Source organism: Oratosquilla oratoria, chromosome 1 (genome assembly GCF_046742065.1).
Source record: "Oratosquilla oratoria isolate Oo_2021 chromosome 1, ASM4674206v1, whole genome shotgun sequence".
NCBI lineage: Eukaryota > Metazoa > Arthropoda > Malacostraca > Stomatopoda > Squillidae > Oratosquilla > Oratosquilla oratoria.
The window spans coordinates 101,198,707-101,218,990 of NC_134777.1; the positions used below are offsets into that span (position 1 = coordinate 101,198,707).

Sequence of the window (20,284 nt, forward strand, 5' to 3'; positions counted from 1 at the left end):
GTACAAGGTCACTGTAATTTTCATTACTTGATATTAATCTAGTTATGGCAACCTAATAGGTTAAACCTGTTTATATGATTATTTGATTAATCCATTAGCATGTAGTTCTCAACTTCTCATTCTCAATGCTCAGTTTACACTAGCTCTCTTAATCAGTTTTACTCACTCTTTAACTCTTGCACTTTGAATTTTTGATGATTCGATCCAGTTACTGTTATTTAGTCAATGGTGCATTGTACATGTAGTCAGCGCATTGATTGGGCAGCTAGCTGCATGTAACCAATGAACTTCCCTGCATACAGGTACCATGCAATTCGCAACTAACGACATTATGTAGCACGATAGTTATGTAAAGTCTAGTCAACATGTACTATTATACGCGTGCATGCAGCTGATACGAAGCTAGGCTAGGTAAGCCATTGAACTCTAGCAGCTATACCGCGTACACATACGTACGTACATCAACAAATTAAAGTTGATTGATGCGTTGCGTTTATGATATCAATTGATAATGCAATGATTGATCACAGGTAAGTTGTGTTTGCTCTGATCCTTTCATCAATGATTATGGAATTCAGGGATTGCCAAATGATAAATAATGCATGAAACACGTTGAATCTTGCAGCGGGAGCGATTTTTTTGTGGGGGATCGCTCCCGCTATTGGATTTGCGAGAGCGCCATTGGAACTTTCCCAAGCGAAATCGCTCGTCGCTCCCGTGTATTTTTTTCGCTGCAAGCAAGCCAGAATTTTTTCATACGAGTATGCTTGGCAGCAAAACCAAGGTTGGCTGCCACCAGGGCATGCAGTGTTTCTAGGATTGGTGCTGTTTAATATTTGACGGGGGAAGGATTATGTCTCTGGAGCTTCACACTATCCCTTCGATTTTATGTAAATTCTCAGTGATTTGGCATCTGTGATGCTGGCTATGGGTAGTGGATATGAAATCAAACATTACAAGATTACTGCTATAGTAGCCCTGTTTAAGACAGAGCATTTTGTGAAGGAAATCTCTGAAAATACAAGAATTACAGTGTGTTCAGTGCAACGCTGGTTGTTACATTTCAAGAATGGTGGGGGGGGGAGTGTCACTACTTACCCCACGTCAGCGCTGTGGCAGACCCAGGAAACTTGCACCCACTTTAAATGTTATTAAGTGTGAGATGGACAAGTCTTCTCATAAATTTGCTAAACAAATTTAGCAAGAAAACCCCAGGTTATTAGGTGGTGTGTCTCTTTGCATAGTGCAACGCTGCTCCTGCACCATCCTTGAAATGTAACAACCAGCACTGCGCTGAACACACAGTAACTCCTATATTTTAATAGAAGTTTCCTTCACAGAATATCCTGCCTTAAACAGGGCCACTATAGCAGCAATCTTGTCACATTCAATTTCACGTCCACTACCCATAGCCAGCTCTAGAAATGTAATCCTTCCCCTATCAAATAGCAAACAGCACCAATCCTGGAAACACTGCATGCCCTGGTGGTAGCCAACCTTGGTCTCAATGCCAGGCATACGAAAAAATGTCTGGCTTGCTCGGGATATTGAGGGTGAGGGACTTCCAATTTCTGGCATAAGTATTGACGTCAGCAGATACAGAAACAATTAAGAACCATCAAGACTGGATTTAATACTTATGTCAGAACCTGAAATTGTGGACAGAATTGATTACAAAACTCCAATAGGAAAGAGTGACCATGTACTAATGGAATTCGAACTAAAAGAGCAAATGGACTTGAAAAGAAATGAGAAACATAGAAAAGAAAGACTAATATACCACAAAACGAGTTTTGAGAAACTTAAAAAATTATTTTGTAATACAAACTGGGAAAAATTCCTAAATGAAGAAACAAGGATCAAAGAGAAATGGAATATACTAAAAGAAATTTATGAGGAAGTGAACAAATATGCACCACAACAAAAGCAAGAGTATACATAAAAAGTTGGCACAACAAAAAAATGTAGTGAGGATAAAGATAAAAGAGACAAAGCTTGGAAAAGATGAAAAAAAAAATAGCAAATGGCAAACATACATCAAACTAAGAAATCATTATGCAAAAATACACAAGGATGAAAAGAGAAACTATGAAAGAGAAATAACAGAAAAATGCAAGGAACAACCTAAACTATTTTACAGGTATGTAAATGGTAAACTAAAAAATAAACAAGAAATAGAAAAGCTGCGCCAGAGAAATCATGAATATACAAAAGAACTAGAAATGGTTGAAATTATGAGCATTCATTTCAAATTGGTATTCACAAATGAAATCCACCTAACTGTGAGGGAATACAGAAAGAGAAAGCCCTCTCCAATGAAGGAAATAACTGTAACACAGAAGGAAATCAGTGACCAAATAAAATACCTTGATGTCAGAAAATCACATGGTCCAGATGGAATTGTAAATTGGATACTGAAAGAATGCATAGAGGAGTTAATGGACAAAATATTCAATATAATTAAATACTCACTCAAAGAAGGAAGGATACCACAGAACTGGATAAATGCAAATATTGTACCAATATATAAAGGAGACAAGGAAGATCCAACCAACTACAGACCGGTCTCCCTAACAAGCACTGTAGCAAAAATTTGTGAAAAAGTTATCAAAAGTAGATGGGTTAAACATTTGGAAGAAAAAACCATACTGAATTCAAATAAATTTGGATTTAGACAAGGAAGATCATGTACAACAAACCTGATCTACTTCTACTCGACACTAATAAAAATAATACAAAAAAGGGATGGATGGACAGACTGTACCTTTCTAGACCTACAAAAAGCATTTGATAAGGTACCACACAAGAAACTTATAAAAAAAAAAAAAAAAAAAAAATAGCATCAATAGGTGGCAACAGAGGAAAATTATTGGAATGGATGGAAGACTTCCTGACTGGAAGAAAAATGAGGGTAGTAATTAGAGACAAATACTTGAATTGGGAAGAAATGATAAGTGGTGTCCCGCAAGGTTTGGTGCTGGCTCCAGTCATGTTTGCCATATATATAAATGACATGGATGAAGGAGTAGTGTGTTATATAAATTTCTTTGCAGATGACGCAAAAATGCTAAGAAAGTAAGAACAGAAGAGGATTGTGAATCATTACAGTTAGACCTGGACAAAATCTGGAAATGGACTCAAAAGTGGGAAGAGAACTTCAATATCAAGAAGTGTAGTATAATGGAGTTTGGAAAAAGTAAAAACAGAGTATCAAGAAATTATAAAATTGGTGAAGTTCAAAAAGTGAATTCAGAAAGAGACCTTGGAGTAATAATCAGCAAAGACATGACCCTGGATGAACGTATCAATAAAATAGTCAGAGAAACCTTCAACCTATTAAGGTCAATGAAAGTGGCATTTGACTGTTTGGATGAAGAAATTATTAAAAAAATATTAATTACATTAATAAGACCAAAAACTGGAGTACGCAGCAACACTATGAACACCCAGTACTAAAAAGAATATAAAGAAATTAGAAAGAATACAAAGAGCAATGACAAAGTTGGCACCAACTCTCTCCAAATTAACATACGAACAAAGATTGTCCAAATTGGAATTACCAACTCTGGAACAAAGAAGAGAAAGAGGAGATCTGCTGACTATAGAATCATGAAAGGAATGGAAATCCTAGATAGGAATGATTTACTAAAATGGGACAATGGAAAAACATGAAACACTAAAATAAACTAAAAAAGGATAACTATGGAAGATATTTGGAGAAAAAAAAAAAAAAAAAAAATAGCTTCCTACATAGAGTACTGGATACCTGGAATAATTAAGATAAAGAAACAGTGTATGCAAACACTATTCAAAATTTTAAGAAAATAATTGATGCTGAAAGATACAAAGACAGGTCACCACGAGCACAGCTCCCTTCCTGTATAATACAACTAGGTAAATACACACACACACACAAATTTAAAAACAGTCTAGATAAAACGAGATATGAAGACGGGACACCACGAGCATAGCTCCCCTTCCCGTAAAATACAACTAGGTAAATACACAAACACATACACGTCGGATTGAAAGCAAAAACTGGAAAAAAAAACGCAATTTTTGTGGATTTCAGCGACAAGGTACCTGTGTTGTATTAGTAGGGAAGGGGAAAGCTCGTGGTGTAGTGGGCAGATGAAGAAAAAGGAGAAGGGGAGACATTATTGAGGAAAATGGAAGAAAATGAAGGGGAGGAACAGGCCTTGGATGTCAGAAGGGGTGTAAACAAAATGTGTGCAGATGACACAGACTAATTCAAACAGGTGGTCAGAGGTATTAAAAGTAGAAATATTGATAAAAGCAGCTCAATGGAAAGAGGAGATAAATACTTCTATGGATTTAACCTCTTCCATACGGTGCCGCCTACGTAGGCGGCATGAGGAGCAAGTGGATACGCGAGGCTGCCATATCGGCGTCTTGATTATATTTATTGTAGTTGTCCCTGAGTATCTGACATACTCTCTAAACTGGCTTCATCACATTTTCTATGGTTATCAAAATTCACGGGTGAAAGAGAGAACGATCGATATAAGCGGTGACTATTTTTTATAATGCGAGTATTATGACGCAACATCGTACGTCTGGCAGCTAATGATGCCCGCGAGATTTTGGCCCATAGTGAAGTGGTTAATGAGGGAGATGATAACCTCCCCCAACTAGTAAGTCTAGAGAAGAAACTAAAAAAAAATGAACAAAGCATGGGAGGTTAGATTTAGCCAACTAGCTCTAGTTACACAACGAGTTGATAAACTGGAAGAACTAAAGAAGAATCAAACCTAACTAAAGAAATAGAAGAATTAAAAAGACAGTTAAAAGAAGTAAAGGATGAGAATGAGGAATTAAAGAGGAATAATATAGAGAATAAAGAGTCCATAGCAAAAGAGGTAAGTGGTTGGAAAAAAGTCCAAGAGAATACCAAAATTGAATTTTGAGATATAGTGAAACATATGAAAGAACAATCTAGGGACACAGTTATTAAAGTGATGAGAGAGAAGGAGAATATAGTAAGAGACTTAGCAGATAAAAAATGTATAATTATATTAGGAATGGAAGAGAAGCATAATCCAAATAGGACTACAAGAGTAAAGGAGAAGGAAAAAGTAAACAAGGTATTAAAAGTAGTTCAAGAAGATGAACAAGAAATAGGGAAAGAAATTAAAGAAATATATAGACTAGGGAAATACAATATAGACAAGACCAGACCAATTAAGGTTAAATTCAGGTCACAAACGACAGCAGAGAATATCTAAGTAAAAACAGGGAAACTAGCAAAAAATTATCAGTATAAACAGGTATGGATAAAAAGAGATGAATAAAGAGGAGAGGAAGAAAAAACAAAAAGAATACAAGCTAAGGAAAAAATGTGAACAGAACAGTCAAAGAGAAATTCTATTGGAGAGTAGTGGATATGATAGTGAGGAAATAGTTCATAGTAGAGAAAAATGGAAGGGAAACAGAAAACAGGATGGAGGTAACAGAATATCAAAAGTGTCCTTCACAAATATGGATGGTTTAATAACAGGCTTGAATGAACTGAATGATTACCTGAAGGAAAAAGAACTTGACAGGTCCACTACCACCCAACAGTGTAGGACATGGCGCATATAATTATTGGATTAGAAACAGAGAAGTAAAACAAGGGGGTGGAGTTATGTTCCTGACTAAGGATATAAATGTGAAAAATGTTACATATGGAAAGAATAGAGATGATTATGATGGAAATAGAGGACAGGGGCAAGAAGGGCAGGAAAGTTTGTGGTAAATTATATTCCTTGAAAATGGTTTCATGGGAAGAGAGAGAACACAAAAATATGTTAGAAGACATAAGGATAACATTAAATAAGATAATGGAAGATGGAGGAAGAATAGTTATAATGGGTAACTTTAATTGTAAAGAAATCTGCTGGGAAGAGATGACAGTGAAGGGTGGGGACGACCTATGGGGACATGTACCACTTCATATGATTATAAAACATACAATGACGCAATGGATACAAGAGAATACTAGGTATAGAAATGAGGAAGAACCGTCGACACTGGACCTAATAATCACATCAGAACCTGAAATAGTGGACAAGATTGAATATAAGACACCAATAAGTAAAAGTGACCACATATTAGTTGAACTAGAACTAAATGATTCCCTGTGGTGGGGGAAAAGAATACTGCCACCAAGTTTCCCACTTGGATCGTAAGAGGCGAGAAGAAAGGGACGGGGAGAGGGACTAGGCATCCTTCTCCCTGTAGCCCCAAGGGGCAGATTCCTAAAATGAAAAGGAAAGGCATAAGGGGTGCTGGAGGGCCTCGGGCCAGCACCCTAAGGTTTGGGTCTTTTAATGTGCGTGGATGTGGTACAGATGAGAGTAAAAGGGAAGAGATAGGTAGTATGTTTGTGAGAAGAAAGTTGGATGTGTTGGCTTTGAGTGAAACTAAGTTGAAAGGGAAGGGTGAGTGTAAGTTTGGGAGTGTAAGTGCGAGGTTTCAGGAGTGAAGAAAGAACGAGGGAGGGAAGGGGTGGCTATTCTAGTAAGTGAGGAGATAGGTAAAGGGGTAGTGGAGTGGAAGGAGGTTTCCTCAAGGATAATGTGGATGAAGGTGAAACTGGGAAAGGAGATGTGGGTCTTTGTAAGTGCATATGGGCCTGGCAGTGAGAAGAGCATGGAAGAAAGGGAGGTCTTTTGGATAGATTTAAATGAGTGCATAGAGGGTTTAGGAAGAAATGTCAATGTAATAGTACTGGGAGACCTTAATGCTAGGGTGGGAAATGGTCCAATCGATGGAGTGGTTGGGAAGTGTGGAGTTCCAGGAAAGAATCGTAGTGGAGAGTTGATGGTGGAAATGTGTCTAGAAAGAGAGTTGATGATAGCAAATACAGTGTTTCAGAAGAAAGTCAAGCATAAGTACACATGGGAGAGGGTGGTGGAGGGAAGGGTGGTAGATAGAGCGCTAATGGATTATGTAGTGGTAAATAGGATTATGATAGGAAGAGTTAAGGATGTACATGTGCTAAGGGGAGAGGGTGGGGGAATATCAGATCATTTTTTGGTGGAAGGTAAGCTGAGAGTGGAGGATAGATGGAGAAGGAGGAAAGGGACAAAAGGTAGGGAGGTTCTTAGAGTGAACTCCTTGAATGAAAAGGAAAAGGAGAAGGAGTACGAAAAGAAGCTGAAGGAGGAGTGGGAGGGAGTAAAGGATAGAACAGAGATGGGTGTGGAGGAGGAATGGGGATGGTTCAAGGAGGGAGTCTTAAAGTGTGCAAGGATGGTGTGTGGAACAAGAAGGACAGGGGGAAATAGAAGAAAGGGTAGTGAATGGTGGGATGAGGAAACAAAGAAGGTTGTAGAAGAGAAGAAGCGAGCATTCACAGATTGGTTACAAAAGAGGACAGGGGAGTCATACGAGACGTACAAAGAAAAGAAAAGAGAAGTAAAGCAAAAGGTAAAGGAGGCAAAGAGGAGAGCAGATGTGAAATGGGGTAGGAGTATGACAGAAAATTTTGAAAGTAATAAAAAGATGTTTTGGAAAGAAATTAAGAGAGGAAGAGGAGGCGAATCAAGTAGGGAAGAAAAGGTAAAAGGTACAGGTGGAGAGATGATAATGGAAGAGATGGCAGTGAGGGGAAGATGGGCAGAATATTTTAGGGAGTTGCTGAATGTGAAGGAGGATAGGGAAGGAAAGATAGCTGCAGTGGGAAATGCGAAGAAAATGAGAGTGATGAGTGAGGAGAATGGAGGAGAAATAAGGAAGGATGAGGTGAAGGCAGTTGTAAAGATGATGAAAGCAGGTAAGGCACCTGGTCTGGATGGATGTCATGCAGAATGTCTGAAAAAGGGAGGTTCAGTGATGGTGGACTGGTTGGTGAGGTTATTTAATGTTTGCTGGAGAGAGGGTAGAGTACCGGAGGACTGGAGTAGTGCCTGTATAGTTCCTCTTTACAAGGGAAAAGGGGACAAGTGTGAATGTAGTAATTTCAGAGGGATTAGCCTGTTGAGTGTAGTAGGGAAGGCTTATGGGAGGATCTTAATTGAGAGGATTAGGAGAGGAACAGAGGGAGTAATTGGTGAGGAACAGTGTGGATTTAGGACGGGTAGAGGTTGTGTAGATCAGATCTTTGTGGTAAGACAGATATGTGAGAAAGCTATAGGAAAGGGGAAGGATGTTTTTTGGGCTTTTATGGATCTGGAAAAGGCTTATGATAGGGTAGACAGAAAGGCACTGTGGGAGGTTATGCAGATTTATGGGATAGGAGGAAAGCTTTTGGGAGCTGTCAAGAGTTTTTATGAGAGTAGTAGTAGAGCATGTGTTAGGATTAGAAATGGAGAGAGTGAGTGGTTTGAAGTAAAGGTGGGACTTCGTCAAGGATGCGTTATGTCGCCCTGGCTGTTCAACTTATACATGGATGGGGTGGTGCGAGAAGTGAATGCTAGGGTAGTGAGTCAGGGATTGGAGATGGTTAAAGAAAATGGAGAAAAGTGGGAGGTGAGCCAGCTGTTGTTTGCGGACGACACTGCGCTTGTGGCAGGGTCAGAGGAGGGATTGAGGAAGCTGGTGGCAGAGTTTGGGAGAGTATGTGATAGAAGAAAGCTAAAGATAAATGTGGGTAAAAGTAAGGTGATGAGATGTACAAGGGATGAAAGTGGCAGTAGACTGGAAGTGAACATAAAGGGAGAGCGACTGGAGGAAGTGGATAGTTTTAGATACTTGGGTGCAAGTGTAGCAGGAAAAGGTGGAGTGAAGGTGGAGGTAGAATGTAGATTGAGAGAAGCGAGTAAATGCCTTGGTGGTTTAAAGAGTGTAATGAGGAATAGACATTTGGGAATGGATGCGAAGAGGAGACTGTATGAAGGAGTGATTGTGCCAACAGCACTGTATGGGGCAGAAACGTGGAACATAAGAGAAGAAGAGAGGAGTTTGAATGTGTTTGAGATGAGGTGTCTGAGAAGTATGGTGGGGGTTACTAGGCTGGATAGAGTGAGAAATGAGGAGGTGAGGAGGAGAACAGGGGTGAAAAAGGATTTGGGAGATAGGGTTGATGAAAGAATATTAGGATGGTTTGGACACATGGAAAGAATGAGTGAAGAAAGACTAGTAAAAGAGGTATGGAAGGCAGATGTGGAGGGAGTGAACATGAGGGGATGTCCTAGGATGAGGTGGATGGATGGGGTGAAGGGGGCTTTGGGGAAGAGGGGAATGTCTGTTGAGGAAGGAAGGGAGAGGACGGAAGACAGAGGTGAGTGGAGAATGGTTGTATATGGATGATGTTGTGACAGCATGAGGAGAAATGGGCGGGGGGGTGGGGTAGTATGTGCGAGTAAATTTTGACGCAGCCCGAAGGGATTTCTCCCCGTCCTCGCCTTATATGCAAAGGGGGACGGAGAGGGGGGGGTCGCCGATTAAATGAAGCGGCCTTGCTGTGGATGTACTGTGTCTTGCGACACTGCTTCTGACCCAGGGCGGTGGGCAGGGTGCAGGGATGACCCGTCATCCAGGAGGTGCTCAGATGAGAGGAAGGGTGGGAGGGGTGTGGAGTGTATTTGGGGATGTAATGGGTGGGAGTGTTTTTGTGCCTTTCCCTTTTTGGCTACCTCCCTTGGAAGGGGGAAAAAGCCTTGGTATATGTATGTATGTAGAACTAAATGAGGAAAAATACATGGAAAAAACTAACAATATATAAAGGAAAGATTGATGTATGGAATTTTTTTTTTTATAAAATAAGAGAATTCTTTCAAAAAGCAGACTGGGAAAGGATACACAAGGAGGAAACAACTGAAGAGAAATGGAATATTTTGACAAAATTTATAATGGAGAGGAAAAGTATCATTGAGCCACATTTTGGCTGCCCTCGAGGTATGGCATGGGGTGCCATACTGCTGAAGGATCTTGCACCCAGTTTTCACAAAACACTCCCCTAAATCCTCCTGCAGAAGATTAATATAGTGCTCAGAGTTGACAGTCTGGCCCTTATGGAGTAATACAAGGTTCCTCAAACTACCATAGCCAAGGGTACCCCACACCATAAGATAGGGCGGGTGTGTAACACTCATCACCGTCAAGCATGGGTCAAACGCTGACACGGTAGGAGACTTCCACACCTTCGTTCCCTTGCTCTCACTTATACAAAAGGTCTCTTTGTTGTTCCAAAGGACCTTATGCCATTGAACAAGGTCCCAGTCTCCTTGGCAAATTGGACACAGTGGAGTCTTTGTTTCACAGTAATGAGGTGCTTCACATGTGCTTTCACTTTCAAATAATTCATCAGCTTCTAAATAATTTCCTGAATTGTCCTGATGGAGATGTCACCAAGAAGCTTAAGGTTCTTTTCTTTCAATTCCTTTGTAGTTGTAGAAGGGTTAAGGTCCAATTGATGTTTTACAAGCCTTAACGCCTTTGGGGAAATCTTCAGGGCCTTGCCCCTGGCATGTTTATGGAAGGGCACAGTATCAACCCCTCCACTCGCACACTATTATGTTAGGAACTGGGACACACAACACTCAGTCACACCTGTTGTCTTGGCATTTCTCAATTATTCTTTCCCATTTTGTGTAGTTCAATCACTTTCACAATGTTATCACTCGCTGTGCAATTTCTAGGCATCACGCAAAGGACAGGACACCCCCCCGAAAGTTGGTGAACACCATGAGGAAAAATGAAGAAACTTGGTGACAATGGAAGAAGAAGATAAAAAAAAAATCCACTGAAGCCCAGTCACTCACTGACTGGCAATTACATGGGTAGATGGCTGAAGATTGCCAGTTAGTTGCTTTCTCCCACACGGTTTTCGTGAACGAGATATCACACAGGTTCCAAAAACAAGGACTGTTATGCACACTTGAAAAGTTTGCAAAATGGTCTGCACTAACTATATATATATATATATATATATATATATATATATATATATATATATATATATATGTGTGTATATATATATATATATATATATATATATATATATACACACACACACACATATATACAAATACATTTATCAGCCACAATTCACTTTAATTCTAGGCCATCAACATTGAGAAACTTGAGGAGGCATACATACTATCACTTGTTACGTGCTAGTGGAGGTTCGAGTCCTTAGTGATCTATGTTTCAATTTCTGCATTTATGCCTCCTCGAGGTTCTCGGTGTTGATGGCTTAGAATTAAAGTGAATTGTGGTTGATAAATGTAAATCTGTTCACTAGGACCTATTCAGTGTTGTATAGTGTGTACCGGGTGTGTGTGTGTATATATATATATATATATATATATATATATATATATATATATATATATATATATGTATATACAGTATATATATATATACACATACATATTTATATATATATATATATATATACACTATATATATACACTATATATATATATATATGTATATACAGTATATATATATATACACTATATATATATATATATATATATATATATATACACATATATATATACACTGTATATAAATACATAAAATATATATATATATGTTGCAAGATGATTGAAGGGAATATTCAATCCTTTAGATGTCTAGCGTGCACACACACACAAGCACGCATTTTGTGCAGGATGGAACATCCGACGTCTTCAGAGAACTCCCAAGGGGCACCCCAATGTGTTGGACCCGACAGTGATCATAGGGGCCAAACACATCTGACTTCAGACTGGACATCTGGGCCGAGCAACTGAGAAACCTGTGTCCAACATTGCCAAATAGCAAAATCAGCATATGTCAAACATATATATATTTTTTATGTGTTACCTTTTGTAAAATAATCTATTTATGCATAAATACTGAATGTCCATACTCAGTCCATGCACTGCACATTGTATCAATAGTAGAGAATAAATTGTTATAGCTAACTGTTGTGGCAACAGCCACCTGGTGCCTGTAAATATAACCATTGGCAACTATCTGAGTCTTCCTTGGGTTGTTCCAAGAATGTAGTGCAGTCTAGACAAGGAAATTGAAGGCAACAAACTATCACCTCATTTGTTTCAACGCCTCTAAAGTCAATGTACATCACAAATCTACATTCTGGTGGCCAGCGGTAGATACGAAACTCTCTAAACATGAATCTCTACATTCTGGAAGAAAGCAACAACTCTACATTCTAGTGACAATGGCTATAGATTAGTGGATTAAACATGCTAAGATACAAGGTCATCCGGTTGTCGTTGTCATCTCTGACCACCAAATCTATCAAAACAAAGATGGCGTCTAAAGGAGTCAATACAACTTCATTTGTTTCTGCACAGCTATTAACATTTTTTTATACTGATTTCCACAAAGAAAAATATTATTATATTGATGATTACAATTTACAGAATTAACATTTAATTTTCTAATGCTATACTGCATTGGTGGGCACTTCTAAAAAAATACCCTACCTTGTAACCAATCAACACTCTTCTCTTTTACTATCACATTCACCTCTTCATTCCACCATTTACTACCCTTCCTTCTATTCCCTACAATCTTCCTTGTCCCACATACCATCTTTGCACACTTTGTCACTTCCTCTTTGAAACATACCCATTCTTCTTCAACTCCCATGTCCCCTTTAACCTTCACCACCTCCCACACTTCTCTCTGGAAATTTACAAACTGACACCAAAATATCAATCTAAAGAACCATCTGCATTTATACCCAAAAACTGAACCAACTACTGACAATATATATATAATAGCTCTGGAGGCCTTCCACATTCAGTGTCATCTAAGAATCCTGGGTCTAACATGGCAAGACAAAGGTACCATACACTGAAATCTTGCAATCTGCACAAATCTCCAACATTAAAGCATCGCTAACAAAGCATCAGATGCAATGGGCAGGTCATGTCATCCACATGCCTGAGGACTGTCTTCCCTGACAATTTTTTTTACAGGCAACTACCTGATGGACTTTGTAATGCAAGGGAAGTCAGAATTCATGCTAAAAAAGTCAGATAAAAACTACACTCAAGAAATCATTGCACCAACTGATCTTGAAACCATTACTTCTGATCACTCCTCGTGGCATATAAAGTCACAAGTAGTCAAACAATTTGCATCTACTCACAACCAAGCATGGGATGACTAGTAGGAAAACAGACATAAGCTCAGCAAGTTTATCAACCTGATCGAGAGCTGATGTGTCACAAGTGTGGTAGGATATGAGGGTCAAGAATTGGGCACCATGGTCACCCCCGCTGGCAGCAGTGCCAAAACCTCTGTGTTATTCCTGTATCACACAAACACATTTTCATTTATTTTGTTTTTGCATTTCAGAAATCTAATTTTTCTAAGGAATGGTTGCATTATGTTAGGTTAGGATATATCATGTAAATTTTTAGAAGTGCACACCTATGTGATATAGCAAATTAACTAATTTTGTAAATTATATACACCAGAACGCATTCTTACGAGCAATTTCTGTACATTACCACTGTTCTATGGAGCAACCACCACTGCGACACTGCTTCTGACCTAGGGCAGTGGGCAAGATGCAGGGATGATCCATCATCCAGGAGGTGCCAAGATAAGTGGGCGGGAAGAGGGTGGAGGGGAGTGGAGTATGTTAAGGATGGAATGGGTGGGAGTGATTTTTATGCCATTGTTTTTTTAATACCTCCCTTGTAAGGGGAAAAAAGCCTTTGGTATATGTATGTATAATACACCAATATACGTTATTCTAGGCCAAAGAAATTAAAGTATAATAAATTTGTCTATTCTAACCAAACCTGTATTTAGTAATGCAGTACCTGTAATTCTAGAGGTCATCAGGGTCGTCTCCGACCTCTGAATCTATCCAAAGACGGCGTCTAAAGGATTCAAAGTGACTTCATTCATTTCTATATAGGTTTTAGCAACATTTTCCAATACTGATTTCCAAGAAAAATATTTATTTCACTGATGTATTATGATTTAAAAAATTAATATTTAATTTTCTAATGCTATACCACATTGGTGTGCACTTCTAAAAAAAGATATATATATATTAAATTAGGAGCTATTGAACAACATAAATTTTATCTTCCATATACACGTTTTTGTGATTCTGGAATTTTACAAAGATCTCAGCATCACTTAACCTTTCACACTTAACCAAAGCATTGTCATTGTCATCATCAATCACCAACAGACTGCTATATGCAAGTAAGTTAATGGTGATCCTCCATTATGGATGGCAGAGAAAATTTTCTCCCTATTACATTTTGAAAATACTGTCAACACCCTAATCTCCATTTGAAGGTCCCTGAGAGGCTACCCAGTCTCCACACCTTGCCAAAGCTTTATTTGCTTTAACTGTACTCCACCTTTTCACATGAAAGCTGACAATAAGCAAATGCTCCCTTCCTTCTACTTTCATTACACATACAACAGTCCACAATATCTTCCCAAAGAGATCTGTGGGAGAGCTCAAAGATGAGTGCCAGCCACTGAGGGGATGTGAATTAAAGGAATGTGGGAGTCATGTGAAACTGAAGCAGTAATTATTATCATGACTCCCTTAAGTACTCATGTCAAGTTCATTCTCACATTCCCATAAAAATTGCCTATGCCCTCTGTTCCAGTGCCTTCCAGATGCCTCTAGTCCACCTTCGGGGTTTTGGCATCAGCAATGGAATAGTTTGTGTGCAATAATTTTTTACAGAGCATAATTTTCATAAATTAATTGGTTAGAAGATAAAAAAAAAATAATTCCCTCATCAGAGCCCTTATATGCCTAAGTGCCACCCTAGGGCAAAGGTCTCAGTGACACCCCCCTCCCCCATCATCACTTCCCATCTCCACCATTCCTCACTGCCTATTATAGCTATTGGCTTGTGAAATAATTAGATATATTTAAAAAAAAATTATTTTATGTCCCTATAGGCCTATTGCAGAAAGGTTAAGGGAGAAATATTTCATATTCTGTTGATTCTAACGCAATATTCATATACTGCAGTAAAATATTCAGGGCTCCTTTGACTTTTTATTATAATTATTTTGTCACACTTGTGGGCAGCATGTCCAGACTAGAACTGCCACCCCAGGGTATATACAACCCCCCCCATGTGAGGGTCCTCCCTCATTTAGTAGTGCTCTTATTTCTTTAAAAAGCCTCTTTTCCAAATTAATTAAACTAAAACCTGACTACTTATATGTCAATTTAATTTCATAATTTCAGTAATCTTCCACAAATATCACCTTCAGTAAATTCTTACAACCTAAAGATTATACTACCTTTGACAGTCCTAAGTCATGCACTTATTTTTGTAAGCAAATACTATTTCCATGATAAGATTATTCTCACTATTTGACAAACTTGCTCCTTCATGTGCATAAAACTTTAGGTTAATATTCTGCTTTCCTTTCTCAAAACACAATATTATTATTATCAGACACTACATAGATAGTATGAAGGTTGTAGCACTGACAGTCATATCTACACATGCCTGAATCAATATAGATTCGGTACCAAGTGACCATGATAATACATAGTTATACATGATACTTTAGGGGGCGTGTTGTTCTTCCTGCGGTCCTACCTTCAGCAATGACATCCTCAACGGTGACGGAGTTTCGACCAACCACAAATACTTTGCCAACGAAGCTTGAATGTGACTGATCTTTACCAGACTGGTCGATACGATGGAAAAACTTCTTCATCTTGTCTTGCGCTGCACTAAAGGGTTGCTGCTGACCACAAGGACAGTGCTTAACGACTGAGTGGCTTGCAGGACTTGCATTCAGACTAGTGGGAGGCCAATACTTATTCCCTTTGCGTCGCAACTGCAATCGACCCTCACGACTTGGCCCCAGTCTATAGTTCCTAATGACAACATTGACTTTTTTCACTCACTAAATAATAGCTGGGTGTTTTTTCCTACTTTCACGTGTAGCTGCCACTCTTAATGAGAAACAGTCCACTGCACAATCTTTAACGTGGTCATGTTGACGGTTCACGTAAATGAAATGCAAGAGGGAGGAGTGAGGTCACAGGTCGCACAGCTGTTGGTAAGATGGCTGCTTCCGGTGGGGGTTGTGAGAATGAAACATGGAAACACAGAAAATGTAAGTACCACAGGGGTAACTATAATTTTTTTGTATAATGTATGTCCAATATAAAAATTTATAAAATCAAAAATAATTAGAGGACTTACTCACCAGGGGTTATAAGTCTAATGTAATATGCTAAATGTGAATGCTTGTACATTATAATTCATACTGAAACCTCATGAAAAAATATTTACACGAATGTCAGGAAAGTAAACAGAACTTTGAATAACAAATGGTTGACATCTCACAATCTGCTGATAAGTTATCCTTGTAAGCAGCGTGATATAGTACACGTTCTCATGTAGGTTACCTCCTCTTCAAGGAGACATTACCAAACTACTAAAAAAAAACTCTTATCTGACGTCATGGAGGAAAGTTGTGCAATCATACTAGAAGTGCTAGCACATTCTTACGTCTTGGATCACGTGTCGGACTCGTGATCGACAGTTATTAGCCTCCCGGATGAGAGCTCAGAGCTCGTATGACCGATCTGTGGGTAATACTGTGATCTTACATGCACACACACACCCAACTCCCTGTCCACGAGAGTTGGAGTAACACCCCGCAGCGCAGCGATACTGAAATTATTTCAGCCCTGGGCGGCAGTCGAACCCGGACCGCCGAAGTGGCAGGCGAGAAATCTAACCACAGCGTCACTAGGTGTGTGTAAGTCTACATAAGTCTACGTAGACGTAGACTTATGTAGATAAGTTCAAGAAGAGGCCTAATGGCCTGTAACACTGGCTGTGAATATTTCCGTGTAGTCGTGGATAGTTTCAAATTTTTACCAGTGACATTTTCATGATATTTTTCAAAGGATAACATGCCTAGTAATGACAATATAATCTGGGAGGTCATTCCAATGATTTACTGTTCTATGTCAAATTACACCTACGAATATTGAGAGTAGCCCTCTTCTTATATATTCTATACGATATTCTTTTCTTTATGATTCCCATCTCATCCCACACAACTTACTACTCACTGTCTTGTTGTATAAACCTATTTTTATTTTGTGGCCTTCAACCATGTCCCCTTTTTGACGTCTGTATACCAATGTGGACAGGTGCACTTTTAGTCTCTGTGATTATATTCAGTTATTGAGGACTGGCATTCAATTAACCACTTGTTGGACCATCATTTTATATCGTAAATGTCTGCTTGCAGTTTTTCACTGTCTTCGTTACTCCCAATTTCCCAGAATATTTTGGTGTCATCCGTGTACCTGAATACTTTACTCTTATTCATTATCATATCAAGTAAATCATTTGTGTACTGCACGAAAAAAACACTAAACCGAGCACTGGATTTCCTTGCGGCACATCGAACACCAAACCATGCCACCTCGATGCATCAACCATCACTAGTTGTTTCGTCTCTTAAAATGCCTCACTGTTGTAACACCGAAACTAGGGATGAACAACCCTTGGCACGCGTGCAAAGTCATTCATGCACACTGACGATTTTTTTTTTTTTTTTCGGCACGCGAAACCCAGAGCTCACCTTGAAAAAAAAAAAATAATAATAATACAATAGAGTAAATAAATAAATATCCAACTTCTTTTATATGACCATTAGTAACTGCATGCTGCGCTGGGTGGTGGGTGGGGGCCCTATAACTTTACGTCGTCACGCGAGAAAATGTTGAAACAAAGATTTGGCTGATTTTGGTACCCACACTTATAAAGGTCACCCATCCCTGACCTATACCATACCTCCTAACCTTAAGTAGTAGTCCCCTGTGTGGTACCTTAAAAGAAAAAAATCACAATAGGCCACATCAATACAATTATTATTATATATTGTATCGGTCCATTGCTCCGTAAAAGTAACCAACTGCAGTGTAGTCGACCTGCCAGGTATGAAACCAAATTAATTATTGACAAAAAATATCATTAGTCTTCATGTGATTTATGATATCCTCTCTTATAATAGTTTCTAAAATATTGACTACAACACATGTTAGACTAATTGGGCGGTAATTTTCTGGAAATCACCTGTCCCCATCTGTTGTTGCTGTTACAACTGAACTACGCCAATCCTGAGGAATTTCCCCTTTTAATTTTACATACATACATGCATATACCAAAGGCTTTTTCCCCCTTACAAAGGAGGTAGCCAAAAAGATAAAGGCATAAAAACCATTCCCACCCATTCCATCCCTAATACACTCCACTCCCCTCCCTCTTATCTTGGCACCTCCAGGATGACGGGTCATCCCTGCATCTTGACCACTCCCCTGGGTCAGAAGCAGTGTCGCAAGACAGCACATCCACAGCAAGGCCACTTCATTAAATCGGCGACCCCCCCCCCTCTCCGTCCCCTCATGCAGAAAAGGAGAATACGGTGAGAAATCCCTTCGGGCTGCGTCAATTTTTTTCTCATACATACTACCTCACCCCCCATCCCCCTACCCATTCCATTAACATTGTTAAATGGAATAATTCAGATGATAGTTGAGCTACTTCATGGTATAAATCCTGTAAGATTCTTGGATACAATTGGTCAGAACCAGGTTACTTATTTACCTTATGCCATTACCCTTACTTTCTAAAAGAAAAAGAAAAAGAAAATCTCTACTCTAGATGGAGTCAGATCTATGCTTTTTCAAGCGGTTTTCAGTCGCAACAGTTATTTCAACCATATAATCTGCTTCATGCGTGAAAATTGAGAGGAAGATGTATGCCATCACATTAGCTTTCTGCACCTCAGCCTCGGTCTTATTGGTCTTAGTGTCATCATTATAAAGATCAGTGATTAAGGGCTTCATTTACGTTTTTACTTACATATGCCCAGAATATCTTAGGCAGCGCGCACACCGACACAACCAGTTGCATGAAACCGATCGCAACGGATGCCTACACTGTGCAAGCTGTATTCCCTGTACGTTTACTCATCCATACGGTGCACGGAATATTTTCACAGAGTGGACATCCGTTGGGATCGGTTTTGTGCAACTGGATACGTCGGTGTGCGAGCTGCCTTAGGGTTATCCCGAATCTTCCCAACAATCCTCTTTTCATTAGCCATTGCCAGCTTGTGAGTTTCCATTTTTTTTTTGGGGGGGGGGGGACTAGTACTCACTCGGACCTTAACCTTGCAGATGGTCCGGAACAGTTCATACATGGGGTTTGTTTAGTAGTGGCGGTGTCCTGAGATCAGGGAAGGGGTGGGGGGCACCCTTCAACCGCAAGCAGCGCCAGGAGGAGGGTATGCCCCCAAGAAGCTGAGGGTTGTCTCGGAAGGGGAGACGGTGAGGTGCCGCGCCACCACTGCCGAGATGAGTGGTGGACTGAGACCTTGGCAAAGAATGGCAGTGACTCTACACTCTAACAAATAGTTGTGGGGGGGGCTGTTGCACCTTAGCCCCACAGAGTTTGCAGCGTTTGTGAGTGTCTCTCCTCGCGTGTAACAATTGTCACCCACAGCGATATCATAAGCCGATCCTGTGACGAAGTAGTACCACAGCGCTGATTCCGAAGTGTGAAGTTTGCAGCTGTGGTTGGCCTTGGCCATCAATCTGGTCTTCTTGATGGTGATGCCCTTGATCTGTGTGATCGTGGGTGCCCGGAGCAGTGGCATTCTGTTGAACCTCATCTCTGCCTTGGCAGCAGCGTCCGCAATAGTGTTCCCTGGAATCCTAGTGTGACTGGGGATCAAGTGAAACTTTACAGACCTCTCACGCTGGTGCAAAAGGTGCAGCGAGTACTGGATTGATGTCGTTAAGTGGATGTCATCCGTTGTCATCCCCGACCGGATGATGTCAAGAGCACCCCTTGAGTCTGTGTGGATCACGACTGCCCCCTGACCAGAGGAGAGAGCGTGATTCAGAGCCTTGGAGATGGCAGCAAGCTTCGTCTGTAGAATGAAGCTCCCGTCGCTCACTCTACATGGCATGGTCACCCCATCCGCGGTTGCAAAAGCCGCGCCACACCTTCCCGTGAGGGGGTCAACAGAGCCATCCGTGTAGTACGACAGGCTCGCTGGGGGGATGATGGATCATATGGCCTCAAGGACCATGGGTCACAGTCGTGCCGGGTCACGGTCAGCCTTCCTTTCGTTAAGGTGGAAAAGTTGAAAGCTGGCGCAGGGAGATCGCCACGGAGAAGGGTGGGTATAGTCTGGGTGAGATCTGTCCAGAACACGTCGTCGAACCAATTCCCAGAGTTCGAAGGTGCTGATCGCATTCACCGTATGAGCCTTCCTGGAGTGACCAGTGGGGTTTCCTCGACATCTAGGGCCCTCAGGAGGGAGGTCTTGA

The 20,284-nt window shown here is 40.1% G+C and overlaps 1 protein-coding gene across 8 annotated transcripts in view; it reads right to left on the minus strand.

Annotated features, from left to right (window-relative positions):
* The window catches only part of Nak (Numb-associated kinase), a 264,091-nt gene extending 248,101 nt beyond the window's left edge, over positions 1-15,990 (minus strand). For all 8 annotated transcript variants that reach the window (XM_076183446.1, XM_076183436.1, XM_076183397.1 and 5 more), the window contains exon 1: positions 15,513-15,990. In XM_076183446.1, the coding sequence (XP_076039561.1) occupies positions 15,513-15,633 (121 nt within the window). In that variant the 5' untranslated portion in view covers positions 15,634-15,990. The remainder of the gene's footprint in view (positions 1-15,512) is intronic.
* Positions 15,991-20,284: the final 4,294 nt, after the last annotated feature.